At 56.8% G+C, this 27311-nt stretch overlaps 2 protein-coding genes across 3 annotated transcripts; both read left to right on the top strand.

Moving 5' to 3' along the window:
* The first annotated feature begins 595 nt into the window (after positions 1-595).
* GNB5 (G protein subunit beta 5) lies at positions 596-16702 on the top strand. Of its 2 annotated transcripts, XM_072981876.2 has the most exons (13): positions 596-703; positions 3191-3335; positions 4476-4587; positions 5107-5243; positions 6035-6076; positions 7033-7109; positions 7870-8002; positions 9395-9538; positions 10377-10468; positions 10722-10770; positions 13070-13166; positions 14626-14792; positions 15521-16702. In XM_072981876.2, exons 2-13 carry the CDS (start codon positions 3210-3212, stop codon positions 15530-15532), a joined length of 1188 nt encoding a protein of 395 aa, XP_072837977.1. In that variant the 5' UTR covers positions 596-703; positions 3191-3209; the 3' UTR covers positions 15533-16702. The 2 variants fall into 2 exon arrangements, with proteins under 2 accessions (XP_072837977.1, XP_078237159.1); XM_078381033.1 differs by lacking the exons at positions 596-703; positions 3191-3335; positions 4476-4587 and adding an exon at positions 4830-4848.
* A 1588-nt stretch (positions 16703-18290) lies between these two features.
* BCL2L10 (BCL2 like 10) lies at positions 18291-26581 on the top strand. Its single transcript, XM_072981994.2, has 2 exons — positions 18291-19310; positions 25351-26581. The coding sequence occupies exons 1-2, from the start codon at positions 18828-18830 to the stop codon at positions 25480-25482; spliced, it is 615 nt and encodes a 204-aa protein (XP_072838095.2). The 5' UTR covers positions 18291-18827; the 3' UTR covers positions 25483-26581.
* Positions 26582-27311: the final 730 nt, after the last annotated feature.

Genomic DNA, 27311 nt, shown 5'->3' with positions numbered 1-27311 from the left:
CCATCTCCACACACACCACCTCCAGAGAGGCAGTCTTTCACCCCAGGCTCCGTTGTCTGTAAAGTCCCTGTGTTCACTTGCCCGCTGATCTGCCAGGCAATGGAGGAACCAGGAGCAGAGCCGTGGTTCAAGGACGGGCAGGTTTGTGGGCAAAGAAGATGGCAGCCCTTGAGACGTCCCAGCCGCAGGCCGGAAGGGGCTCAAAGGATCCAAAGAGCTACTTGACAGGGTCCCGGACCCAGAGGAGAAACTCTGAATAAGACTGCCCGAGTGAGGCAGAGCAAAACACAGAGACCAAGTCATGTGGCTTTGACACTGATGGGCCTGGACGCGCCCAGGGGACCCCCTTGACCAAAAGGCCTCCAGGGGAGGGAACAGCCTGGGCTCATCTTTCTGGGGAAAGCAGCCTCTTCTTCCATGCTGGCTGTGCCTGGTGCACCTTGCACTGGATGAGGCCCGTGCTTACGCAGCATGAGCAAAAGCAGCCGAAACACACACACACACACACACACACACACACACACACACACAGACACAGACACAGACACACAGACACACACAGACAGACACACACCCTTGTGTGCCTTAAAACCTTCTAAGTGGATTAGCTCAGCATTAGGTTTGTCCTCCTTCATTTCCAGTGACACACAGATCACTTCCTTGCCTCCCTGACGGTTTGAAGTGGTCTCTCGGGGGAAAGAAGGTAAGAAATAGGATGTAGTGACTTTGAAATCTACTGCATATTTGATTTTTGTGCTTTGGGGGGTTTGACTTGTTTCTACCCCTCTGCTGACAGTGGGCCCTCACAAGTTGGAGAAATTTGTCATCCTGCTTGGCACGAGTGCCCTATTGAGCAAACGGGTGAAGGAGGAACCACCTCCGTCTGCAGTCTTGCCCCCCCACACCTCTACCTATTTTGTACCTGCCTGCTTTGCCTTTTCTTTTGCTCTTGCACAACCAGCAGCCACCGTTTTCTCTCCTGAGAACGGAAGACGGAGGCCAGAGCAGCCGAGCGCTTCCAGCCAGGAAGCAAGGCTCCGACCATAATCTCAGGGGAACAGTTTTGGTGCAGCAAAACCCATGTGGCTTCTCAGGGCCCCCGGAAGGCTCACCCAAATGCTTTGGCCTAAACTTTTGTGTCTGGTATGTAGCTTGGTGTTAGACTGGACAAGACCTGTTGTGCTTTCAGTCCGGTGATGGTCTTCCACCTGACACTCATTGCCAGGGCATTTGGCAAGAAAGAATGGGAAGGGAGAATTATAGGATTTCTTTTTATTTTTGTCCAAATGGGAAGGATTGTGAGGAGGAATATTAGGGGAGGGGAAGAAAACGGGTGCCTACCAGCAGTGCTTAAAACTGAGTGGCAGAAGAAGGGTGCAGTTGGGGGAGAATAAGCTCTCCCACCTTTTACCGGAGACACTTATGTTTTAAGGGTGTGGGGGAGGGGCTACAAGAAAAGAAGGGGAAGTCCAGGAGCTGGGGCAGAGCGTGTGCATTTTGTTCCTATACGTTCCCCCCCCCCCCGAGCTCTGCCTGCTGCTGTGTTTACACACAAGGTAAGAGAGCTGCCAATTATAATGGCCTCTGAACTGAGAAGGAAACGGGGGGGGGGGGACAGGCAATATCCATCTTTGTGGCATAAACCTTTGGCAGCTGTGTTGTCCAAGCAGGCATCATGTGTTAACCTTGTTCTTTGTATCAGTACAAAGAAGAGGGCTTCAAAGGCGAGCCAGTGGTTAAATGAATCCACTAAAGAGCTTTGAACTGGGACCATGTGGGAACACGGCCCCTAGGATGCACATGATGAAACAGTGAACAAATGGATGCTTTATTGGAAACAGGGATTCCGAGACCTACCCCCTGAGAGGCAGAGGAAGAGCTCTGGAAGGGCGGCAGACTCTCCTTCTGGAATGGGAAAACCAGGGCAGGACTTACGTTCCATCTGAAACGATGAAGGGCTATCACCGCCTATCAAGGATGGGTAGCCCCCAAAGCTGGGGGTTTTGTTTTTTAGAAGCCCCCCTCCTGCCAATTCACCAATGTAGCCCAACGGACGTCCTCCTAGCATTAAAGAAAGTTGAGCCTGTGAGTTTCCTTCGAGCAACGGAAGAAAACGGAGTGCCTGGCCCTCCTAAGACCTGCTCCTTGAAACCCCAGCCTCTCTCCATTTCGGCTGGACAATTTCAGCCCCGGGGAGTCCTTTTCTTGGGTGTTATCATGAAGTGGGTGGGAGCCAGAAATCCTGACCTTCTACAGATCGGGGGGGGGAGGGGAAAACAGGAGCTATCCTCCAAAGCCAAGGCTATCATCTTCACCCACTCCAAAATCTATCAGACAGACAGAGCTTCTCAAGATGACTGGGTTTGCTACAGCCATTTTCATTTTGCTTCCCCTAATATTTGTAAACAGTAGAAATAATACGATGTTTTGAAAGAGTTTGACGAATGAGCAGCAGTTCCTTTCCACTCCAGTTAATTTTTTTAAAAAAAGGTTCCTTCTCTCACACAGGAGAGGATGATGCCTCTTTTGAAATGATGACGTGCCATTTTGTATGTCATCCCAAATAAAAAAGAACATGTACTTGTTACCTGGTAGCTCTCGCTTTCTTTCTATGTGAGCAGAAGCAGACGTGGCAAACAAAAAAATTGCACTCTAAACCTCACATGATTACCTCGTTAAGGTAAATCCGATGAGCTGGTAAGTCTGACCAATGAACAGGGCCATCACCGGCAAATTTCTTCAAGATCAACAAATGCCAACAATTCAGCTTTTCAATTCTTGTATCAATCCGGATGGCTGAAGGTCGTCTGTTCTGTCTGCATCTGCTCCCGCAGTAGTAAATAAATTCTCAAGAGGGGGGCCAACCCAAGATATTTCTAGCCTGAAATAGGGCAGCATATCCCCACCTCCTCCACTTGGGAGCCAGCCGAGAGATCAGGTCATGCAAAGGGGGGGGCGATCTCTCAAGCCCCTGCTCCCCACCACCCACCAGGACATGTGCAGTGAAATAAATAGCCACCCCTTTGGCTGCCTTTTCAGCCTGGCCTTCCCAGGACGCTGCCCAAAGGCATCTTCTCCCTTCTCCCCAAGGGCAGGACCGGCCCTGTTGCCAACGGGCGGGGTGGGGGTGGGGTGGAGGGATTCTGTGCCGAACATAATGAGGCTCCGCCCTTGCTTTCTCCTCCTCCAGCGTCGCCTCGCCAGCCAAGATGTGTGACCAGACCTTTTTGGCCAACGTGTTTGGGCCCTGTGACCGATGCTCCCAGAACAGAGCCCTCCGGGAGATCTACCGCAAGGCGGAGAAACTCAGCTACTGCTCACTATGTGTAGAAATGGTAGGAGAACACCTCTATTTCAGACACTTTTAAAATGCCCATGGACCAGCCTGTGTTGTGCTCGGCTGTAAACAAAATGCTTTGCTATGTAAGCGCACATGACAAGATAAATCGAAGAAGCCAACCCAGCTCTCAGTACAACTAGCTAAAGGTCCCGTGCTCGCCCCTTGCTTTGTTGAAGAACAAGCAACTAGGCAGGAGCGTGCACTGATTTCAGAACAGATTTCTCTCTCCCCCCCCCCCGCTGCCTCTCCAGAGCCACCCATGCTGGGCACACTCTTCCCTTGCCCTGATCATGCCAAGGGAGGCCTGAAGGTGCCTCTGGCCAAGGGGGGGGGGCTCTGGGGTCCAGCGCTGCATTCTGCTCTGGCCAGGGCCACCCAGAAGCTTCGCTTTGTCCTCCATTAATTGACCTGATCTGCTTTTAAAGTCACACCAGTGGGTGGCCCTCGCCACATCTTGTGGCCGGGAGTTCCGCAGTTGAGCACCTGCTGCCTGTGTGCAGAGGTTTTCCCTCCTATCTGTTCTGCCAGATCTCCCACCGCTGGGGGGTGGGTGGCTGACCAGCCTTGGGCAGGGCTGTGTGCCCGAGGAAGGGGGAGAGCTCTCCCGGCTTTGCCCTTCCTGGGGCAGGTCGTAGCCCAACAGGTGTCCTTGGCTGGAGGGCGGGAGCACCACCCGCGTCACCACGGGAGCCCCCAACCCCGCCCCGCGTCTGAGCAGGACCGTCTGGAGACCCCCTTCTTTTTTTCCCCTTCACTCCGGGAGGTGCCCCGTGGGCGAACCGTCGCTGGCCAGGGTGCTGGACGGGGATGCGGGTTCAAGACTCCTCTCTGGGGGGCCCTCCGAGGCGGAGCGGGGGGAGCGGGGCAGGGAGAGAGCCCCTCCCCGCCGCCGCCGCCGCCGCTGCCGCCTGGGCCGGGGTGGGGCCTGCGGCTCCGCGGGGGGGGCGGCTCCTCCTCCTCCTCCTGTTTGATGCTGCTGCTGCTGACGGGGCTTCGCTGGCGCCTCAATCTCTCTCTCTCTCTCTCTCTCTCTCGTCATCATCATCTCCCTCCCTCCCTCCCCGGCGCACCGCCTTTCCGGGGCGCGCATCCCTCTGCCTGCCTCCATCCTTGCTGGGGCGGCGGCGGCGGCAAGATGGCCACGGAGGGGCTGCAGGAGAACGAGACGCTGGCCTCGCTCAAGACCGAGGCCGAGAGCCTGAAGGGCAAGCTGGAGGAGGAGCGGGCCAAGCTGCACGACGTCGAGCGTGAGTCCGGCGCGGGGGGGGGGGGGAGAGCCGGGGAAGGAGGGAGGCCGAGCGGGGCGGGGGAAAGGATGGGGAGGGTCGGGAGGGGGGGTGTCCCCGCAGCGCCCTCTCCCCTTCTCCTCCCTTCGCCCCTGCGGGGATGGCCTGGCAAAGCGGCCGGATCGAGCCCCCGCCCCGCCCGATGCTCGCTGGGTCCGCGAAGGAGGCCGCTCTCCCCCTCCCCCCCCCGGGCGGCCCCGGACCATCCTCAGAGAGTATTGGGTGAGCCAGACGACTACAACCCCCATCGTCCCCACCCGCAGCCCAAGCCCAAGCGGGGGGCGTTTTCCCTCTCCAGCCCCAGAAAGGAGCCCCCCCCCCCGCCCGGCCCGGTCCTCTTTTCCGGAACCCGCCAGGGAGGGGGTGCTTCTGGTGCGCCCCCCCCCGCGAGCCCGGCCTGTGTGTGTCTGTGTGTCTGGGGGGGGGGTGCCCGGCGGCTCCGGGGCTCCGGGGCTGACCGCCTGCCATGCCTCCCGCCAGTCCACCAGGTCGCGGAGCGGGTGGAGGCCCTGGGCCAGTTCGTGATGAAGACCCGCCGGGCGCTGAAGGGCCACGGGAACAAGGTGCTCTGCATGGACTGGTGCAAAGACAAGCGCCGGCTGGTCAGCTCCTCCCAGGTAAGAAGGCGGCGGCGGCGGCGGGGGGGGGGGGGCAGCCAGCGAGCGCAGGGCGGGGGGGGCCTCCTGGGAGAAGGGCCAGCCTTTTGGAGGGGGGGCAAGCGGGGGCAAAGCCCCGGAAATGTCCCCAGAAGAAGGGAAGGGGGAGCCATTCCCAAGGACCTCTGCGTGGACGGGGCAGCGCAGAACAGCCCCAGCAGCGCTCAGGGAAAGCAGGGGGGCTCCAGCGCCTGGGAAAGTCACTTTTTGGGGTCTACCATGCCCAGAATCCACCAGCCAGCAGAGCTAATACATATTGGGCCTGATGGTCCCTTTAAACACACACACACACAGACTTTCTTTCTCAAGCTGTGGGGCCTGCTGGGGCTCCTCAGGGGTGCAACAGTTTGAGGGGGGGGGTTTCCTGGGTCTCCCTGTCCCAGGAGAGCCACAGCCCAAGGGCTTCTCCGCCACTTGGCAGCAGCTATCAGAAGAAAACTTAGTCTTGGGGGGGGGAAGTGGAACTCCCTCAAAGCAGAGTGGCTGAGCTTGCTGTGTTGTACATTTGCAGGCAGGTATCTGTGGGGTGAAAAGGGGAGCCATGGGGCAGGGGAAACGAGTTCTTTCTTTGCCAGAAGATTGCAGGAGGAAGGGGGCAGGTGTGTGTGTGGGGGACTCAAAGGATTTGGACTGCAGCTCCCGAGGGTCCCTCCTCCGTGTCTCCTCTCAAGGCCGGCCGCCACTCCCCCCTCCCTCCTGGAATCTCTGAACGAGGCCTTGACGTGCGTTTCCCTCCCTGTTTTCTCTTTCAGGACGGCAAGGTGATTGTTTGGGACGGCTTCACAACCAACAAGGTGAGGGGGTTCCTGCAGCTGGTGGTCCTCGGGGCTGGAGGAAGGCTGAGCGGGGCAGCCCTGCAATGGGTGGGGTGCGGTGGGGGGCTGGAAAGGGGCTTCTTTGTCCCCACGGATCCATTCTAGCTCTGCTGAGCACCTTCTAAACCCTGGGGAGGCCACGGGAGGGGCCGGGACTTTTTTCAGCTCATACAGCTTCCCTTTTGAGACCCTCGGGCGGCCTCTGGCGCTTAAGGCCAGGCACCCCCAACTGCTGCGTTTGGGGCCAGTCTGTTGTGCTTCACTTCCCCCCCCCCCCAAAAAATGCCCTGTGCCATGCTACGCAGAAGCGGGTGCAGGCAAGCAGAGCCTTAAGACCTGGCTTCTTTGGAGGACTCTCGGAGCCTGACTGGGCCGCTGCCCCGTGCCAGCTGGGGGTGCCAAGTGGAATTTATAGCTTTTTAAAATTTATTTTTTAAATCCCCTTTTTTTCCAAATGCTAAGAGTGATACTCTTCCTTTCTTCTGAGCTCCAACCTGGCACAGAGGAAGGTGGGGAAGGGCCTGCCTTAGTGTCAGAAAGGAAGACAAGAGCAAACAAGGAGATCTTTGTTACTTCCCAATAATGAGAGAAAGGTAAAAAGTGAAACTTTGTAGCTCCTTGTCTTCCTCCTTCCTTTCTTGTTTGCCTTTGACTCGCTTTTGTCTTGGAAGGAAGGAAGGAAGGCCTGTGATAGGAGCCAAGGGGTTTCTCTCCCCAGAACACTCTGTGCCCTGGGCATTCCTGTACGTTCACACGGCGCACTGATGGGCAGATGGCAGCTATTTCCCGTTTTTCTGCCATGGCGAGGATCAGAGGACTGCTCCTTCCTGGAGCTTCGTCCCATTTAGGGGGGCCGGGGTGGGGGAGAGAGAGGGGGCTGCCAGGGACAGTTTGGAAAGAGAGTCAGGAGTCGGAAAGCATGCTTTGTATTTCAGGAACATGCCGTGACAATGCCATGTACTTGGGTGATGGCGTGCGCCTATGCCCCATCAGGATGCGCCATCGCTTGCGGGTAAGTGGAAGCATTAATTAATGAAAGGACCTGGGATTTCCTTGTTTTGACCAAGAGAACCAAACTTTAGTTCTACTCTGGATGTGCAGAGACATTTTTCACAATACGATCCTTAATGCATTTTATATCCACATGGAGAAGCTTGTTCTTCTGCTGTATTCCCCCCTGGAGCATCTTTTAGCCAAAAAGCAAGAAACTCAGCTTGACCCTCTGAGTAAAGCCGCCCTGATTTAACCCAGTCTTGGGATGGTTAGTGCTTTTCAAACGTCACCCCTGGGGCATCGGTTTGCAAAAGAAACAAAACTTAGAACCGGTGGATTTTGGGAAGGACCCGTGTTCCCCGGACCCTGGCATGAGGTCTGTCCCATGCTAGACCAGCCAAAGCTCTTAACTTGTCTTCAAGGGTAGCCCCCTATCGACTGTGTGGCAACAGTCCAGTCAACGGGTGCCAGAGCATGCAAAACGATGGTTGGATCTTTACTCTTAAGGGGTACCTTTGGTGGGCCAGACCGAGCTGGCCACTGCAGCTTCCAGGGCACCTTTTGCATGACGGGGGCTTTCTTGCAATGTCTGTAGCTCTTCCCCTTCCTCCCTCACTGCCTCGGCTTGGCCTTGAACTCGGCTCCCCTTTGTCTCCTCCCTGCTGCCCCTCCGGGAAGGCCAGGTGAGTCAGAACAGAGGCTTCCAATGATGATGATGATGATGTTACGAAACGGAGGCTCAAGCAGACTCTTTCCCTCCTCCTGGTTTCCGACTCTAGGGGCCTCGACAACAAATGCTCCGTCTACCCGCTGACGTTCGAAAAAAACGAGAACATGGCGGCCAAGAAGAAGTCGGTGGCCATGCACACCAACTACCTGTCCGCTTGCAGCTTCACCAACTCCGACATGCAGGCAAGGGCCTCCCGAGGCCGGTGGTGGGCAGCCGAGGGTGGAGGCGCCCAGACCGAGCGGCAGGGGTGTTGTGCTTGGGGAGGCGTCGTCTCTGGCCTCCAGAGGGTTTCGGCTGCTCACCTCCACCATGCCCCAGCACATGGGTCTGGTTGACCGGGGGGGGGGGCTGCCTGATGGTGAGAAGAGAGGAGAACCCCCCCAATTGCTTTTGGGGATACATCAGGAAGTGAAAATGAGATTTGACAGACCTGCACAAGCAAAGCTGGCCTTGTGGGGCCTCTCTCCCCTCCCACTCTGCCGCTGAGGAGGGAAACCGGAGGGTGGCCTTGAGATCTCGGTTTCTGTGGGATCCTGGCTTTCCTCCCTGGGGGTGGGCCTCTGGGCATGGCCCTTCCAAACCTGCCCATTTGCCTGGGAAGGGCTAGGGCAGCGGCCTTTGCGGCCCGGAAGCGGGGGGGGCTGTGGGTCTTTCTCAGGGTTGACTTCCTTCCTCTGCACCGCCTTTTCACACCCTGGGCTTCCCTTTGATGCCCCAGACTGACCCCTGCTCGCAGCCCTCCCCCCCCAAATCGGGAGAGGTGACCCTCCGGCCTTTTCACAGGCCCATGAAAAGGCATCTGCAAGGGGCCGATGAGGGAGCCCCGGGGACAGTCGCAGGCGACCACCAAATGCCAACCGTGCAGCGAGCGACCTCTGCCATGTCTCTCGGTGGATTGAAAGAGAAGAGTTTGGTGCTAAAAATGGATCATCCTCTTATCTGGCTGAAAGGAGAGGCAGATGTGGAGGCCTAAGCGGGCCAGCCTTTTATCAGAGAGACCTGAGGGCTGGAAGCGCAGGGCTGGCCCGAGTGGGAGGAGGCGCGCAGCTCAGGCAGGCAGCTTTGGGCTTTCCGGAAAGGAGGCCCCGGTCGTTCCAGAGCAAGGCTGTCAGGGGTGGGGGCCTGGTGCTTATTTCTGCCCCTGGGTTATTTACAGAAGAACTACAAAGAACAAGCTTTGTTTTCCCAGAATATTTTTATTTATTTATTTTATAGGCTTGTTCAATTTCTATCCTGCTCCTGTTAGTATCACAGCGCCACTATGGGTGGGTTGTAATCTCATAAAATAGAAAACACATATGGAAATAGAGATATTAAAAACCATCAGCTCTGGATGGGGATCACGCAAAGGTCAGGATTCTAGCCAGCATCGTTCAAAAACATGAATAAGCCAGTCTGTGCTTTCACCTGAATCGGGAAGTCAAAATAAGGAGGAGGTGAATCAGAGGCAGGAGAATCAGTGGGGGAGGTGAAAGAATCAGTGGCTTCACCTTTATGCGGTCGGCGCCCTTCTTTTCATAACCCATGTTGCCTTCTTTCCGTTTCCCTCTGTCTCCCCCCCCCCCCCAAAAAAGATCTTGACGGCAAGCGGAGACGGGACGTGTGCCCTGTGGGACGTGGAGAGCGGGCAGCTGCTCCAGAGCTTCCATGGCCACGGGGCGGACGTCTTGTGCCTGGATTTGGCACCTTCAGAAACAGGCAACACCTTTGTGTCCGGGGTAAGGCAGCCTCGTGTCCGTGCAGGGTGAAGGGAGGGGGATTGTGTTGCGTGTGAGTGTCCTTGGGCCACGGAGTGAGGGGCAAATAATGCGCCAGGAGGGCAGTCCAGAAGGGACACGGGGGTGTGTCCACACCGCCTGGGTAGAACCATAGAATCCAGGAGCAGGAAGGGGCCTCGAAGGGCCAGCAGGTTGACTTTGCATGCTTGGCAAGGGATCGAGCCTGACGGGCCCTGCGCTTCGTCGTCTGGGGAGGTGCTGAGCCTTCGCCCCTCTCGTTCACGAGAGCATGCTGGAGGCCTCCAGCAGGAAGTGCTTCAGGGCCTCCCCAGATGACCAGCCTCCTAGGAGGGGGATTGAACGGCCAACCAACCGGCTATGGAGGAAGTGGGCTGGGCTGGGCTGGCCGGAATCCACCAGGCAGCCATGTCCTGCCCCACCGGTCCCCCCTCTGCCCTCCCCAGAGTCCCCCTAGGGCGTAGTGCAAGGACTGGCCCTTCTCCCATAATTCTAAGGCAGACTGTTAATCCCTGCAAGATAGGATTGGGGGGGGGGAGTTCCGTTCTGGGCCGATCCCTCCAAGAATACCTGCTGCCGAAATGTCCCCAAAGGAACATTTCTCATCTCTGGGTTCACCGACATGGAACTGCGAAGGCTCATTCAATGAAGGAGCGTTTTCAGATGCTTGCTGAAGCTCTGTCTCTCCCCCCCTCCAAAAAAAAACAAAAACCCTCTTCAGCTCCATGAGCCTTTGGGCAGGTTCTTCCCTCTGTGAGGAAGTAAACTGGTATGTGTTTTTCCCCTTTGTTCTCCCCCCCCCGCCCCCGCCTGCCTCCAGGGATGTGACAAGAAAGCCATGGTGTGGGACATGCGGACCGGCCAGTGCATCCAGTCCTTCGAAACCCACGAGTCGGACGTCAACAGCGTCAGGTCAGGCTTGGATCCTGCCAATGCTTGGGGTTGGCAGGGGAGGGAAGGCCATTCCTTGGGGAACAGATCCTGCTGGGCAGAGCAGATCCTGCTCCCTGACCCCGTCTGGGATGGCCTGGAGACAGTCCAGGAGACCCATCTTCTCTGGGGGCTGAGCCTGGCTTCTCAAAGACTCCAGAAGCCTTTTGCGAGCCCTGGGGAGCCGCTCCGGCCCTGCTGACGACAGCATGCCTCTTCCCCCTTCTCTGCCTAGGTACTACCCAAGTGGAGACGCCTTCGCCTCTGGCTCGGATGATGCCACCGTATGTAGCTGTGGTTGCTTGCGAAGAGCCGGTTCTCTTCCGAGGGTGGGCGGGAGGGCGAGTCGGCTCCCCAGCGCCCCAGCCCAAATGGGAAGGGCAGCCCAGCAGCCTCTTTGGACCCACGTTGGGGGCCAATTGGTCTCCAAAAACCCCATTAAGAGGGGAGGAGCTCCATGACCTCTGCCCCCCCCCGAGCTTGTGGCAGAGGTAAGTTGGGCGGCTCTTTAATGCAGTTCACCTGCCCTTTCCTCTGATGAAACCTTGGGGTGGTCAGGCCTGGTTTCAGCGGCGTGGCACAAGAGACCCCTGGAAGTCCCTGCTGAAAAAGCGCTTTTGCAAACTAACAACACCCAGAACAACTCTTTTAAAAAAATGAGGCAAGTTGTTTTAAAATACGCAAGTGTGTCCAGCAGACTACACGGGCTGCGTTCAGAAGGACTAACGTTTGTGCGACAGTGGAGCAGAGCAATGAGAGTGGAGGGCTTTATCTTTCTCTGCCTTGAGTTCCTATCTGGTTGGCGGCCAATGTGCAGCAGAACAGGCCGTGACGTACAGAGTCACTCCGTCCTCTGCTGCTGACGCTGAGACCGGCGGGGGGGGGGGGAACCGAGCAAGCCTCTGCCTGGGCAGAAGTCCCTGCGCTCTTTAGCAGAACAATTTCTGGCTTCTGGAAAGGCAAGCCAGGCATCCCTGACGGAGGGCTCTACCCACACTGATGCTCTTTCACTCCATTTTCCCAACAAGTTCTAACCTTGGCCTTTTGCCTTCCCATCCTAACTTCCTGCTGCAGGCAAATCACAGTTTGTGGTTACCTCCAAATTGGCAAACCGTGGTTTGTGCTTGCCTTCCCAACCTGAAGTGGGCACCCTGGCATAAGCCTGTGCCCAAGTGATGATTCAGCTATGGTTTGGCACTGTACTTACTTAAAGCAGCCGGGGGGGGGGAGGTTGTTTGTGTGAAGCCGAGTCCTTTAGGAGCGCCAATCCTGGTTTCCCAAGCTGTGGAAAGAGACCAGCCGCCTCTGGATCCCTGGGGCCAGAGTCACAAAAAGGGCCCCTTGGAGGAGGAGGGGGGGGCATATGTGGTAGAAGGAGTTAGGGAAGAAGGCATTTCTGCAGCCCCAGCCAAGAACAGCATCTTGTAAATTGGGAGGTCCTGCTCCCCTTTCTTTTCAGCTGTTCCTGCACTTAAAGACACTTAAGGGCTCAGCTGCCAGTCTTTTGCAATCAGACTTTAAAAATGGTCCCATTGATTTCGGGTGGCAATGCATCATCTCCATTTCCGAGGAGATTGCTTTCCATTTATAGATGCCTAAAAGCTTCTGTTGACTCTTAATCTCTCCTGTCAGCTAACATAGATCTCTCAGGCAGCAATAATCAGAGAATCCTGGTGGCAGATATCAAAAAGCTGGAATGATGATTCCTCATCAGTAAAACAGGCATCTGCTATAATTGGTGGCTTTAATTACGAGTGTAAATCACCTTGGCTGTTTGGTGGTGTTTTTTTTTTTTTTCTAAAAAGGCAGGGTGTGCATTTTCATGATTAAATGCCAACATCTTATGCACACTTACTTTTTTGGGAGGAATAACCCTAGAATAAATCACTTTCATTCATAAGACCTGGTAGCTCTATCCCAAGATTTAATGTATGTATGTAAGTATGTATTCCATTAATACCCCCCACTAGTGCTCAAAACAAGTTAGGGACGCTAACAGTCCCGATAAAAAGAGGCTACATTCTAGGTAGCCTCTTAAAATGTCTACTGCAAATAACCTAGAATTGCAGACTATAAATACTTGCTCAAATGCAATATTAGCCCAGTTGTGGCTCAATATGAAACAGATCCTGCCTACGGAGGGTTCTTAACTTAATGGCAACTCACCCTAAAAGTTACACCTTTTGTGTAACCGCACAACAGAATCTTGGTTGTCAGTGGCTTATCTCCAGAAAGCTTGCATGCACAGAGTTGTTGGTGGGTCTTTGTTTGCCTTCCCTGTTTGGGTGCCCTTGAGATGTTTTTAACTACGAGTTCCATCAGCCCCAGCCAGCATTGTCTCATGGCTAGAGGCAGCGTAAGTGGGAGCCTCAACAGCGTTGAAGGGAGGCTGGCGCAGATGCTGCCCAGGTCACATGAATTGGCTGGTGTTTTCTCACATGCACGACAGGGTGTTTGTGCTTACAGGTGTCGTGAGGGTGGTGGTGGGTTCCCCAGAAAGCCCGCAGGGTGACGGTTCCTTTCCTTTTGTGAAGGAAGAAACACCCCCTCTGAGCGCCATAACTGTTCCCTCTTTCCTGCCAGTGCCGTTTGTATGACCTCCGAGCGGACAGAGAGGTGGCCATTTATTCCAAGGAGAGCATCATTTTTGGGGCGTCAAGCGTGGACTTCTCTCTCAGTGGTGAGGCGCTTTTGTGAGGGGAACGTGCCGTAGGGGCTGAGGGTGCTCGCTCTGCCTCTTTCCCTTGAGGGTCGGGAATGTGTGGGGGACGCCAGGTCCCATCAGCCCCTGACAATATGGCCTGTGGCCTGGGGCGCGGCCGTTCCGGAGTGTTGCCAATCTTGGCTGGGGCTCACGGGTATCGTCATCCAGTGGTGTCTGGAAAGCCATCTGCCCTGTCCCTGCCCTGGGGAGGGAAGTAGTTTGTTCTTAGAAGAGACCCCATTGAGGAATGGTATAGAGAATTGTGGGATATGGCTATTAATGATAAACTGACATGTGATATGAAAATAAGCAGGGGCCAAATGAAAAATAATGACTTTAAAAAAATATGGAACGTATTTTTAGAACATGTATTTCGGAGAGGGAGGGGGTATACACCGAGTGAAGAAACATTGAAATTTTGGAATGAAAATGGATGGAAAGAAGTGTAATGCTAGTCCTGAGGGTGATGGGTTCACTGTTATGTTTTGTAATTTATAGTCTCGTAATTTACAGTTTGTTTTTTTGTAGTAGTAGGTATTCTGTATTTTTTGGTTTTTTTATTATTATTTTTTGTACTTTTTAAATTATAAATAAAAGAAATTAAAAAAAAAAAAGAAGAGACCCCCCCCAACCCTTTGCGTGCTACCATCTTGGGTCCCGCTGGGTGGGGAGGCAGCAGGGAGCAGCTCCCCCGTCTCTCTCCTCACTCCTGCACCCGGAAAACTTGGGAAGAACGTGGGGGAGGCAGCGCAAGGCCGGCTGCCAAGCACGGTCTGGGCTGAGGCACTGCCAGGCGGGCCCCGTGCCCTCCTCTCCGGTCCAGGTTACTTGAAACCGTGACCTGCCAACACAGTTCCAGTTCCTGCTTGAGGAAGGAAGGGTGGTTGTGGGTCAGCCACCGCATGTGCCCCTTGCACGTGGGCATCCTCTCCACCCTCTGCAGGTGTTCAGGGTCGAACTGAGCTGCAAAGAGAGGGGACGAGGTGCCCCCCCACGCGCCATCCCTGCCCTCATCACCTGGAGAGCCAGAGTCCAAGAGGGCGCCCCCCCTTCTCTCCAGGCTGCCTCTCTGCACAACCACTGGAGTGTGGTTTTTAGGGCTGTGGATTGTGTGGCCCCTCCCGTTGTCGCTGGAGCTCTGCTTTTCCCTCTCCCACTTGAAGGGAACGACGGCTCAGTCGTCCTGCTCAGCCTTCTCCCGAGTAGCTGGAGAGAAAGTGAGAAAACTTCCTTTCTGGTTGCTTTTTCCAAGTTTGCTTTCGGGCCGTCTCCGCTCCCTCCGCTCTCTGTCCGCGAACCTGCTTGGGAAGTCCACTCGCTCAGCCGCAGCTCCTGAAGGCTGGCCAAAGGGCCCGGTGCCGGGTGTGTGTGTCTGTGTGTGCCTTGCCTTTTCCATTTCTCTGTCTTTTCTCAACGTGTGCCATCTGTCTGGCAGGCCGCTTGCTCTTTGCCGGCTACAACGACTACACCATCAACGTGTGGGACGTCCTGAAAGGGTCCCGGGTGTCGATTCTGTTTGGCCACGAGAATCGCGTCAGCACCTTGAGGGTTTCTCCCGATGGGACCGCCTTCTGCTCCGGATCCTGGGACCACACCCTGAGAGTAAGACGGCGCTCCTGTTTCCCCTCCCCTGACCCCTTCTTCCTCCTGCCTCCATTGTGTGTTGGGGGCTAGCAGACGGTAGGCGAAGCTATGCAGAATTCATGCCGGGGGGGGGGGGGGGCGTCGTTTGAAGGAACAGCCAAGCACCTTCAAGTCCTTACCCGCCACATGTAGCCCCCTTTAAAAAGGACTCTGCCTCCAGGGCAGGGGGGGCTGGGGGGGCTGCACCCTCCTTCTTCTGCGCAACCAAGATGGCTTTGCCAAAAGGCCAAGGTCTGGGGGTTAAAAAAAAACAATCTCCAGGGCTCCTGGTGTTCTAGGATTGCTGTCTTCCCTGCCAGATTTGGGCTGTTTTAATAGTTGAAAAGGAGATGTGTCGGTCAGGGGGCCCAATCCGCAGCAGGGACCTGCAGCCGTTGGACCTCTGGCCGCTGCCCACTTACACACAGCCATGGCATGAGCTCTGGGAGGAGCGGGGCGCTCTGGGGCCATCATCTCACCCTTGAGCTGAGCAAGTTCACCCATAAAACAGACATCCCACGCAGGAGGGGGGTCTATAAAGGGCCCAAAGGTTGGGCAGGCCACTTCCTTGGGTAATTTTGGTAGCTGTGCCATCGGGGCGGAAGCAGTCTCGGCTCTGTGTCAGTACCATCAGAATTTCTTTGGATTACAGTAGAAATTGGAATTCTCTTGCATTCGCCCCCTGTGCTTGGCTTTTCTCTCTACAGATCTGGGCTTAGCCTTCCGTGCATTAAAACTGGGATCGTGGAGGTAAACCCACCTGTGCCCACGAAAGGGATCTTGCTGGCAGGGGTGGGGCCGAACGACCCTGAGGAAGAATGAATGCAACCAGGTGATCGTCAAAAGATCCGGCGCTTGAGTGTTTTTATCACATTTTTGTCTCTGTATGAACCTGACTAGTTAGACAACAGCATATCTTTTTATCATACTGTGGGGAGGGGGGGGGAGATCCGTGTGTGGTAGAAGCAGCTGTTTTTAATTCTGTCTTTGGAACTACTTTTTTCTTAGGAGTAGTTTATTAATTCTAAAGCCAGACTTCTTTCAAAATGTCCTGTAAAGCAAGAATTTAAGACTCTCTGTGTGGCGTTTGCATGCAATTTTGTTTTTTTCCCTAGAGGCAGAGTGGCTTTATTTGAGCTACAGAGATGCTGCACATGAGGAATTTACTCGCCCAATTTATTAGGACCCACTGGAGTCGACCACAAAAAAGTAACATAGGATTTTACAGAATGTAGGTTGGTTGCAGCAAGACATGGGCACTGCTGGCTGCCAGGTTCAGGGAGTTGTAGTTGAAACAACTAGGTATTCCCAAGGTCTGTGTTTTTCTATTTCTTTGGAAAGGAAAACTAGAAGAGGAGGGCACAAAGGTTATCTTGATATTTGCTTTAATCCAGATTTCAAATCTTGAATTCTGGATTTAGATTATGGGATTCCCTAGATAAGGAAACAAAACTTTTTAATGTTTTTTTTTCTTTTGAGAAAGAGGTTTAAATACTGATGGTTCAGGATGGGGCGGGTTTTTGTATCTTGTTCTCAAAGATTCCCAGCTGCAGAGGCCCTGCTGGAAGTTCAGTCTCTCATTACTGGTGGGTGGGCACCTCTGATCTTCCACAGCCTTTGACCAAGTCGCTCCCTGCATGTTCTGTTCAGGGAAAAGGGCACCTAGATTTTGCAATGCTTGTGGCAAATACGGGCTTATGGCAAACAGAATGCACTATATTTAAGGGAAGTTGTAAATGGTAGGAGTTCCTTGTGCAATACCAAGTTAAACACACTGTACATTTGGGTTGGGCAGTCTCTATGGAGGAGATGCTTTTGAGTTCTGAATGGAACATGTTGCGCTGATGTGTGTATGAATGGCTTCACGACAGTAAACAGTATTTTCCATAGAGAGGTGCTGGGACTCGTTACTTGTCTCTGAGATTTGGATGATGATGTCAGCACTGGGTGCCCCCTAAAAGGGGAAGGATGTTTGCGGCTTCCCGACATCCCCATTTTCAAACCAAACAGAGCCTGTTCTTCATGTGAGAAACAGGGCCAGGGGGACCGTTTGGATCAGGAAAAGAGCAGGCGACGTGACCAGAGAAGCCCTATTGATCCTCCAGGAGAATCCAAGCCGAGCACCATGAATAATGATGGGCTTCAAGGGTAGATGCAAGATCAATAAAGAAGAGACAACCGTTTTTCATGTCAGCCTTGCTTTTCCTGTTTCTCTTCACCTCCTGCTGATATCAAAGTGAAATAATTTCTTTGCCAATCAAAACCAAATTTCCAAAGGCACCTCCCCACCCCTACCCCCACCGCCCTGACGACAGAACCGAAGGCAAGGCCGCGTGCGGGGGGTGGTGGTGGTGGTGTCTGCCTTCATTTCGGCATGTTGAGAACCCAGTGCTTGCTAAGCAAGTTGGAGGGAGTCCATTCCAGGCCGTGCTGGTGAGCGTTGGCATAGTGACCGTGGAGGTAATGCTGACTTGGGGGGAAGCAAAGGGGTTCCCCCCCCCGTTCTCACGCTTCCTTCACTTTTTACTTTTTTCTTTCTGATTCTCCTAAAGACTTTCCCAAGAATCTTCTCTCCTTCCCCAGGCCCCCCAAAAAAAGTATGGAAGGAGGATAAAAACAGTTCAAGCCTTTGAGCAGAAGAGGTGTGCAAACCAGGCTCCGTCCCCACCCTCTTCCTGCGTTGTCAGTGGGAGTCTGGGCCAGGCAACCACTGGGGTTCTGTCCTGCTGTGACCCCCCCCCAAGTCCAAAGGCGGAGGGATCAGTTAAGAGAGCCATCAGAGCATCCTCTGATGTAAGGCATGGGGAGCTGCCATGCTGCCTGGGGCGAGGGTGATGGGAGATGTGGTTCAATGTACTGGGACAGCACACTGGGGATGATGGGTGTGGTAGGTTATGAGGACACGGGAGCAGACTCTCCTGAGCTGGGTGGAACAGACAGTCTGGCTGGCTCCGTGGCAGCTTCTGATCATGAAGTGGAAAGGAGGTGCCCCTCACCCCCCAACAGAGAACTGGCTGACCTCTTACACCAGGGCAACCTGGCAGGGGCTCCTGATTGAGGACCAGCCCTGGAAATGGAAGGACTCTTCTGCCCCCCCCCCGCAGCTTTCCACTGGCCAGGAACAACCAGGGTCCCCTCTGGTTCCCAAAACGGAGTTGTGGAGTAGGTCCCTCCCTCCCCTTTTCGTCCTGCCTTCCCATGAAAAGGCCGCGCACTCGGGAGGGGGTGGACGGGGGGGGGGCGCTTGCACAGTCCAGAGGGAAGGGCGGGCCAGAAGAGACAGGAGGGATTCCTCTTGGACCCTCGATCTCGCCATCCCTAAGAGCTGATCCAGGATTCCTGTTAGAAGCAGTTTCTGTTTCTCCTCCGTTGAATCCACGCTCCCGAGTTGATCAATGAACTGCCACCTTTCCATCCCTGCGCCCCCCCCCCGCGGCAGTGCGGAGGGCCGGCTTCTCCCCCCCCCCCCCCCACACACACACCAAGGGCCCTGCCAACATTGCCGGGAGGCGGCTCAGCCCGAGCTCCGGAAGAGTTCCGTCCCGGGCGGGACGAGCCCCGAAGAGGCGGCGACGCGCTTCGCCCTTGACCCGGGGAGGGCGGCAGGGCTCCGGGCCCCTCTTCCCGGCCGCGGCGGCGCCCCCGCCCTCCCGCTGCTGTTCCCTTTGCGCCCGGCGGGGGGCCCGGCAGCCTCCCGGCCCCGTCCCTCCGTCCCCCCTTCCCTCCCTCCCTCCCTCCCTCCCGGCTTGCATCTGCCGGAGGCGGCGGCGGCAGCGGCGGCGGAGGCGGAGCCCGCGGTGGAGCCGGCCCGGCCACGTGGGCAGCCGGCAGGGGCGGGGGCGGCTTCTTAGGCTGCGGCAGGCGCCGGTCCCGGGCCCTGTTGCCCTCCGCTCGCTCGCTCGCTCGCTCCTTCCTTCCTTCCCGCGGCGGCACCGGGGGCAGCACCGGGGCGGCAGCGGCAGCGGCACCAGGAGGAGCGCGCAAGGGCCGCGGCGGCGAGGAGCGCGGGGGGCCATGGCCGGGCCGCCTTCCCCCTCTTCTTCCTCTTCTCCGCCGGGCGGCCTGCGCGAGGAGACGGCGCGGCTGCTGGCCGACTACCTGGAGCACCGGCTGCAGGGCGGCAGCGGGGGCGGGGGCGGCGGGGGGGCGCTGCCTGCGCCGAGCCGGGCGGCCGAGACGCTGCGCCGGGTGGCGGACGAGCTGGAGCGGCGCGAGCGGCCCTTCTTCCGCCGGGTCGGCGGGGCGGCGGCGGCGGCGGCCGGAGGAGGGGGCGAGGCGGCGGGCGCCCGGCTGGCGCGGGTGGCGGCGCAGATGGAAGCCGAGGGCGGCCTCAACTGGGGCCGGGTGGTGGCCCTGGTCGTGTTCGCGGGCAACCTGGCGGCGGCGCTGGCCGAGCGCGGGGCGGAACGCGAGGAGACCCGGCGCGCCCTGGCCGAGGCGCTGGCCGCCTACCTGGCCGACGAGAAGCGCGAGTGGATGGAGGCGCACGGCGGCTGGGTGAGCCCCCCCCCCCCGGGGAAGAAGGGACCGGGACGGGGAGGAGGGAGGGAGGGAGGGAGGGGAGGACCCCCCCGCACGCGCGCCCTTGCCTCGTGGGGGCCTCCCGAGGAAGCCGGGGAGGGGGGGGGTCTCTTGGTCTCTTTCTCCGCCCGCCCCCCCCGCGCCCCCCTCTGTCGTGGGTGCTGCGAGGGGCCTCGCCCTCCTCGGGGGTTCCCCTCTTTCCCTCCCCCCCCACCGAGACCCTTTTGGCCTTTCCGAGACCGGCGGGCCCCGCTTTGCCGCCCCAGTCCCCAGGCGGACCCCAAGGGGAACAGCGCCCAGGGGAGCGCGGGGGGGGTGGTGGGGTCTGGCTGCGGGATCCACCCGGGAGGCCCCCGCGTCATCTTTTTTCCCATATAAGGGAAGCGAGGCGCCGGAAGAAGCTGCCGGCCGGAGGCCCCGGGCCGCCCCTGCCCGCCCCCGTCCCGTCCGGTCCCCCCCATCGGCCCCCCCTTGGCCCGTCGGACCGGGTCGGGGGCTGGGCCGGAGGAGGGCGGGAGGGGCGGGCAAATCTCCGGGAGGGAGCGAGCGGGGGGGCAGCCGGGGGGGGGCTCTGCCCCGGGAGGGCTCGCGGAGCCTCGTGGGCGGTTGCCCGCTCAGAGCGGGTCCGGGGCCGAGGGCTTCCTTTGGCACCTTCCCCTCCGTCCGTCGACACCCCCCCATGCCTCCCCACCCCCCACCCACCCCCCGAAACGAACCGGGGGCTGTTGGCTTGCCCAGCCTAGGAGCTCACCGTGGAGCCCCTTCCCCTCCCCTCCCCGGGCAGAGGCGGGGGGTGTGTGCTTCAGGGGGGGGCACTCTGGAGAGCCTGCCTCTGGGTGTGTGTGTGTGTGTGTGGGGAGTGCCAGCAACTGGTTGTCCAAACTGCTCCAGAAGAAACCAGGTGTGGGGGCTCGGGAAAAGGTTAGGGTTCTGGTCAGGCCTTCTGGAGACTGAGCAGGGGGTCCCCCCCCCGCCCTGAAGAGGCCCAGGAGGGAGGGAGGGCGGGTGGGCGGGTGGCAGGTGCCAAGTAGCCTCCAGGCCTTGGCGCCTCCTCCTGCTTCAGTGTCTTTTGAAGAGATGGGGTCTCCCCGCTGCCAGGCTCTGGAACAGGACCCTTTAAGGGTGGGGAGGGAGCTGCCACTCCCTGGGGTCCAGCAGTGCCCGAGGATGTTGGGCCCGATCCATCCGTGCCAACTGTGACACACACCTGCCCCTTGCTTTAGGAATGGGGTTGGGCCCGATGCTTGCACCACTGAACGGGGCGACAGCGACACATCCAGAGATGGGAGGGGGGGTTCCAGCTGGGACCCCCGTGAGGTGCAGCTGTCCCTCTTTCATGCCTTCCTCGACCAGATCAGGGAGGAAGAGACGTTGCCGTGTTAAAAATGCATCTGAGGCGTGAGGGGCAAGGACTCCCTCCACCTGCCCTGGTGGGGAGGGTGGGTGGATGTAACCCAAAGCGCTCGGAAGCGTGAGAAACCCGGGCGGTTCTGTTTCCCAGATCAGAGGTCGGAGAGCCGTTGGCTCCTAGCCACGGGCAGTGGCACTCTCAACCTTTAGCCTTCTGCCGGCCCGGACTACGACTCCCAAGACGGCATCTCGGCCCACAGGAGGTGGCCTCTCTGCCGCACCCGGGCCTTGGAGGAAACTGGCCTGGCTGAGCTGTGGTCAAGGGCAGGCCCAGGAACGGTGTGGTAGAGCAGCCTCCTACAGGCCTGGATGTACAGTGTCGGGATTGGCACCTGCGTTTGCTGGTCCAAGTTAGAAGTGGTGTCGTCTAGTATGGCGCAGCCCTATTTAAGGGACTTTGTTTCAAGAGTCAAGAGGTTGCAGTCCTAGGTAGGTTGACCTGGATGTAAGTCCCATGGAACTCAGTGGGCCTCCTGTCCAAGTAGACGTGGGTAGGGTTGCATGGCTGGTGAAGGAGGCCAGCTCCAAAGCGTGGGTGATTTGTGCCAAGTGTTGTGTTGTTGTTGTTAAGTGTGGAGTTCTTTGTCTGCAGTGTGAACACATGAGCAATGGAGAACAAAGTTAGAATGTGCTGGGCTGTAGGTGGCTGTCCACGAGCGGGCAAAGGGGTGTCAGGTCCAGAAGGAAGCCCAGGAGGTTTCTGCTTGAGTGAGTCTCTGACGGTCCAGCTCAAGAGGAGCTTCCTCCTAAGTGGAAAGCTGCAGGCGGAGGTCCGTGCTGCCTCTGTGCACCTCCCGGTCTCCTTTCCCATGTGGCCCACGTCCCATGTTTCCCCTCCTGCTGAGGATGCTAGGCCTCTCCTCCCGTAGGTGAGGGTGAGCGAAGAGGCAGCGATCCAGCACTGGGCACCCTCCCGCTGTGGACACAGAAGGCGCCTGCAAGGATTCCAAGGTGGGCCTGGGCTCTGGGCTTTGGGACAACAACTCCCGGAATCCTCTCGGGGAGCCTAGCCTGTGGAATTCTGGGCATCGTGGCTCAAAAGGACTCTTTGGGACCCTCCTTCTCCTTCGATCTCTGACCCGTCGTTTCCCTTCTGAAGCAGACAGAAGTGACAGACCTTTGGAACGGCAGGACAGGAACGTCTCCTTCAAAAGCCTCTCTGCGATGCAAAAGGCAGAGGACTTTCTAAGGGTACGGCGTGGCTCCCCCAGGAAAGCCCCTGCTTTTATTTTCTTCTGGGTCAGGCCTCTGGTCCCCTTGAGGCTGGATCTCATCAGAACGAGGCCAGACCTCGGGTGGTTAAGCATGATCTCGGATGTGCCTTTGGACTGAGCTGTCTGCTTCATCCCCGGTGGTGGACGCTTCCCCTGGTCCTGGTGCTTGGCAGGTCAAAGTACGAGGCCCAGCCCTGCGAAACGTTGAGCGGAGCAGGGAGTCGCTCTGTGCTTCTTTTAATGAGCCGCCTTGTATGCTGTCCCGGGACGTTTGCTAGCTTTCCCCATTGAGCGACCTGGAGAGAGCAAAAGAGCACGAGGGAGGGAGAAGCCTGCCCTTTGTTTTGTCTTGGATGGAGAGAAATATTTTGCATTCTTCAGGGCTTAGACTCTTTCTAGTCCTTGTTTATACCTCAAGACGTTCTGCCGCTCCCCCACCCCATACCGTTCACGATACAGCCTCCCTGCAAGCATGTTTAGGGATTCACATATTTCGACATAGGTGCATTTTTGTCTGTCTGGTATTGTAAGCGAGGGTCTTCTGTCTTCTGCATTTTTGTGCATAATATATTCTCTAGAAAAAGCGACAGAGGTTCTCTGTGCGGAAAGATCTGTCGTTCATCCTGCAGATCAGCCGTGATAAAAAAAAGGCGACTTTTCTTCTGGGCCGAGAAAGGCTACGGTCAGGATCCTCCTCGGCATATGTTAATGGCAAGGTTTCTTCTCAGGGTAGGGTTTCGGGCCTGCTTGAAAAATCTTGCCACCGGCCATTGTTGAGCGGGTGCCGGTTTAAACCTCGGCCAGGAATGCGAGCGATCAACTTCAAAGCAACGGTTTCTCACAGCGCCAAGGGGAAAGAATACATAGAAACCTGCATTCAGTTCTCCGCTTTCAAACGGATCATTGGAGGGAAGGCTGGGCCTATTCAAGACGGCCTCTTTGCTGGGCGAGAGGACTCTGCCATGGGTCACATTCTGCAGCCGTGCAGAGCCCCAGAGCACCCTCGCGAAGGGGGAGGAAGGGCTTTAGGGGCCACGAGCCCACTTTCCCACCCCTGGAAGGGGCAACGAGAGAACACGTCCATGCCACGCAAGGGAATTGGCTTAGAAGCTGGCGAGGGGCGGTCTGTGGCATGTGGTCCTTCAAGAGCCCCGCTGTCACAGGATACGGCCTGCCATGGGAGGGAAAAGAGAAGCGTGGCTGGCACTGATTCACGTGGCCAGGAGCCACAGGGACTGGCGTTCTCTAGCATGTGTCCCAGGGCTGGTGATCCTTGTGTGGATCTTGCACATGGCTGGGTGTGTCTGTGCCGTGCCTGTGGGAGAGAAGGGGCCAGGCGTGTCCTGGCGAGAGGGTTGAATGGCATCGTTGTGTGTGGCAGTGCGTCCTCGTGGCTGCTGTTTTGTCCTGGGGCTTGGGAGAGCCAGGGCTGTACCTTCGCTGAGCCAGGAAACTCCCCGGAGATCTCCCTGGGCCTTGAGTTTTGACTTGAGCTTGTTGAAAAGAAAGCAGGATACAAAGGGGAACAAGTAAATAACAACTCTGTCACTTTCGCCTCCCAGGAGGTGAGAAGAGGATGGATAACCCTGGATGGCCGCAGGAAGACAACAGCCTTTCAAAATTAAAACAAAAAAAAACTACTTGAATTTTTTTTAACACTGGCATTGGCCCCCCTGAGTGTTTCCTGGATTGTGGCCCTCGATCATGGTGATGCAGAGTCTCAGAGAAATGCCAAGCTAACAGCTGGAAAACACACACACACACACACACACACACACACACACACACACACACACACACACACACACACACACACACACACACACACACACACACACACCAGTTGTTGCTACTACAGGGCAAGACCAAAGAGGAGCATATATAAATGAGCTGCAAATGCAAAAGCCCAGAGGCCCGCTAAATGGGGGGGGGGGGAGAGGAGTCTTGGCAGCCCCCCCCCCTTTGCAGCCCTCAGAAGCAAGTGGCCTTGGGGCAAAATCTGTTGGTTGCTCCTCTGCCTCGCTTTCCCTGCCTGGTTGCCCAGTTCCTTAAGGGCGGTGAGAAAAGGACGTGGGGAAGGGGGGGGGGAGCCTCCCTGTTTCGTTCCCAGACTCAAACCTTTGGGGTTGTGCTCTGCTGTCGTAACCAGACATTCCCTGGACTGGATAGCCCCTGCAAGGGTGTTGGCTCGGTGCGATCCTGTCCGCGGAGGGAAAGGGGGCTTGACTCGGGTCTTCCCGAAGGAGCCCACCTGAATGCTAATCGTCAGGCGGCAGCTGTTGGCGAAAAACATAAGCTGATGGTCGGTGCAAAAGGCTCGTTGTTTGTACAAATTAGAGTGTCAAGAACAAAGTTCCGGGAGAAATTTAAGAGCATAACTCATTTACATAGACATCTGCCAAACGGGCCTTCAAAGAGGGCCATCTGGCCTCCTCTTCCCACCCGGCTTGATTTCTCAGAAGGGAGCAAGGTCTGGCGGTGCAGCTGCCGGCCCCTTTCTGGCCCCGGTGGGCAGCTGCCTGCCGGTGGTGGGGCTCCCCCCCTCCCCGGGAGCCGGAAGAGGGGGGGTCGGGGGCGGTGCGTGATGCGATGCTGGCTTCTGCTTCCAGGTGGAATTGGTGCAGTGGCGTCGCCCATCTCGATGAGGCTCGTTTTCAGCCACGGATGGCCTTGTCATAAGGATGCCTTCGCTGCCAGTCCCCCTGCAGCGCCGAGGCGGAAGGAAATGCCCTTCTTTATCCCCAAAGGGCCCGTTGTTTCTGGTTGCCTTTTCCGCCCGACAGCAGCTCTGCTGCCGTTGCTACAACCTTGGGAACGGGAGGCGAAGGGTGGTTGTCTGTGACAGGAGGAGGGTACGCTTGCTGGTCAGGTGTCGCTGGACTACCCATCCCATCTGCCCCTGCCTGGCGTAGAGAAGGAGGGCACCTCGTGGGCGTAGCCGACCATCAGCCTCTGGGGAAAATCTGCTCCTGGCCGGCCCCTGCACTCAACCTGTTCGGGGTCCCCCGTGGAAAACGCCCCTGTCTTCTGTGGGTCAGCGTGGGGCCCGGCGGCTCTGCCGGAGGGAGGCTGCAGCACATGAAAAAATGGGGCTTCCGTCTCTGTTCACCGAGACAGACCTGGGGGGTTGGGGGCGCCTGGAAAACGAGCACGCGCCCTTTGCCCTCAGGCGTTCGGGCGGCTGGAGCCCAAAGGTGTCCTCCTCGGTGAGGTGGGTGGGAGCGCCCATCGCTATCAGCCGAGGAAACGATGTCTGTCTTTTAAGCCGGTCGTTCTCTTTGCGACGGTGGTGGCTTTCCTGGAAGCTTCTATTTAGGAATGGTTAATTATTTAATTAATGCCTGACAAGGATTGACTGACTCAAGATTGCTTTCTCTCTCTCTCAATTCCAGGATGGCTTCTGTCATTTCTTTAATAAACATGGATCGGATGCAGCTGACCAGAACAGTACCCTCAGCAACGCTATCATGGCGGCGGCAGGATTCGGCCTGGCTGGGCTGGCTTTCCTGTTGGCTGTCCGATAAGGACTTCACCGACGGCCGTGACTTCTCCGGGTGGGACTGGGGGGGGCGCGGGCAGGCGGACACCCCCCCCCCCGGTCGCTTCCAAAGCTGCCGAAGAACCCGTGAAGAGTCCACTCTATATTTCTCTGATGGTGGAAGAGAGGAGCAGCTCCATCGATAGATATATTTTAAAAGTAGTATTGGCTCAGAACACGTGAGGAGGGCGCTGCTTTCTGGAAGTCCAGGGAGCCACGAAATGGTGGCCGGGCACCTCGTTCTGGATTGTAGGGAGAGAGAGTGATCCTGGTCGCCGGCCATCCTGGGGGCTCTGCTGATGGCAGGAGGCAGTTCCTTCGTGATGGCGATGGCTTTGCAAGGGGACTTAAGCAAAGACGTGTGTGGATTTCTCTCTCTCTCTGTGTGTGTGTGTGTGTGTGTGTGTGTGTGTTGGGGGGTGGGATTGTGCGGGGGGGGAGGTGTTTGTTGCCTTGTGAAACGTGAGCCAGTATTAGCCAGAGCGAGAAGCTGAACTCTGCCCACCCCACGGGGCAGCGCAGAGCGTGGCGGCCGCACCGCCCAGACACGCCGAGCGGCAGCATCCATGTTGCACAGACACACAGGCTTGCTTAACATGTTTTTGTTAGAATGGCATTCGTATTAATTACACTACATACACGCTGAGGGGACAGGAATGTTGATACCAAAACAGGGAAGGGTGCAGAACCCGTTCTATAAACCGAAGTGAGTTTAACGGTTGGAAAACCTTTCCGGGAGAATCGAAGGGGGAATTCCATGGGAGGCTGGGATTTCTATGGATTTCCTGCCCGATCCAAAAACTCCATATAACTTAATATATTTTTTGAAGTATTTATCACTGTATAATACTGAGTAGCTGGTTAACATCTATTTTTGTTATATTCCATTTTTAAAAAAAAAAATGAAAAGAGGCTCTCAAAACTGCTTTCTGGGCTGTACCTGTCTTCTACCTAACTGTTCTAGTTTTGGTATCTGCTCTGTTGTGTGTTGTAAAAACTTGTCTTTGAAAGTGTTTCGTGTCCTTGGCTTTAGCCTGTACAGTTTTAATATGTGAATAAACTTAACTGAATATTTTTATTTTAAACCAGCCTGCATGTCTTGACTTGGCCAGAATTCCCGTGGGATTTTGGAAAGCGGTCCAGCAGAGGGTCCCGTTTGCATCCCGTGGCCACCCTTGGCTTTCTTGTCCAGGTTTGTTGGTTCGCTGGCTCGTCCAGGGGTCGCCCTAGAAGGAAGCGGAGCCCTCCTGCTTTCACTCTCCCTAGTTTTGGCAAACAGGAAGCCTGCGAGCCGCCTCGCGAGTGCAGCGTGACTCTGGAGCTTCGCTTCGCTCCTCTGTGGTTTGCAGAGGACGGTCTTCCTCCGGGGTCGCAGGTCACCCACTTGCACTGGTCCGGGCAGGGGCTCCACGGGCCGGACTCTGACCGGCAGCCGTGGCTCTTGGGGGCATCGAGGAAGAAGGGAACTTCCTCGCTCTTGCAGGGGGTGCTGCTAGCCAGGGATTGTTGTCCCGCCATGCCGTGTGCCCGGCTGTCGCGGTCGCGAACAGAAGGTGCGGGAGGGGGCTGTGTGGTTCTGGGCGAAGACTGGAGCGCTCCGGGTTCTGTGGCGCTCACAGGGGGGGTCTTGGCCCAGCTGGCTTTGCTCCGACTACCCTGCCTTACAAGTGGAGAACCGTGTGCCCCAAATTCAGCAGAGAAAGAGTGGGATAGATGTAGAAGCCAAACAGCTGAAAGGAACACTCCCGTGGGCTCTCCCGGAGCATCATCTCCTGCTCGTGTGGGTGTGGGTGGCAAATGGCAGGAGGACAGTGT

The sequence above is a fragment of the Pogona vitticeps genome, chromosome 12 (assembly GCF_051106095.1).
Source record: "Pogona vitticeps strain Pit_001003342236 chromosome 12, PviZW2.1, whole genome shotgun sequence".
Lineage (NCBI taxonomy): Eukaryota > Metazoa > Chordata > Lepidosauria > Squamata > Agamidae > Pogona > Pogona vitticeps.
This window is presented reverse-complemented; position numbering and strand designations above follow the sequence as displayed.

Excerpts from the sequence above, each read along its gene's own strand:
- BCL2L10 (XM_072981994.2), top strand. The coding sequence starts at position 18,828 with ATGGCCGGGCCGCCTTCCCCCTCTTCTTCCTCTTCTCCGCCGGGCGGC. Across the intron at positions 19,311-25,350 it reads TGGAGGCGCACGGCGGCTGG|GATGGCTTCTGTCATTTCTT; the intron begins GTGAGCCCCCCC and ends TCTCAATTCCAG.
- GNB5 (XM_072981876.2), top strand. The coding sequence starts at position 3,210 with ATGTGTGACCAGACCTTTTTGGCCAACGTGTTTGGGCCCTGTGACCGA. Across the intron at positions 4,588-5,106 it reads CAAGCTGCACGACGTCGAGC|TCCACCAGGTCGCGGAGCGG; the intron begins GTGAGTCCGGCG and ends GCCTCCCGCCAG. Across the intron at positions 9,539-10,376 it reads GCAACACCTTTGTGTCCGGG|GGATGTGACAAGAAAGCCAT; the intron begins GTAAGGCAGCCT and ends GCCTGCCTCCAG.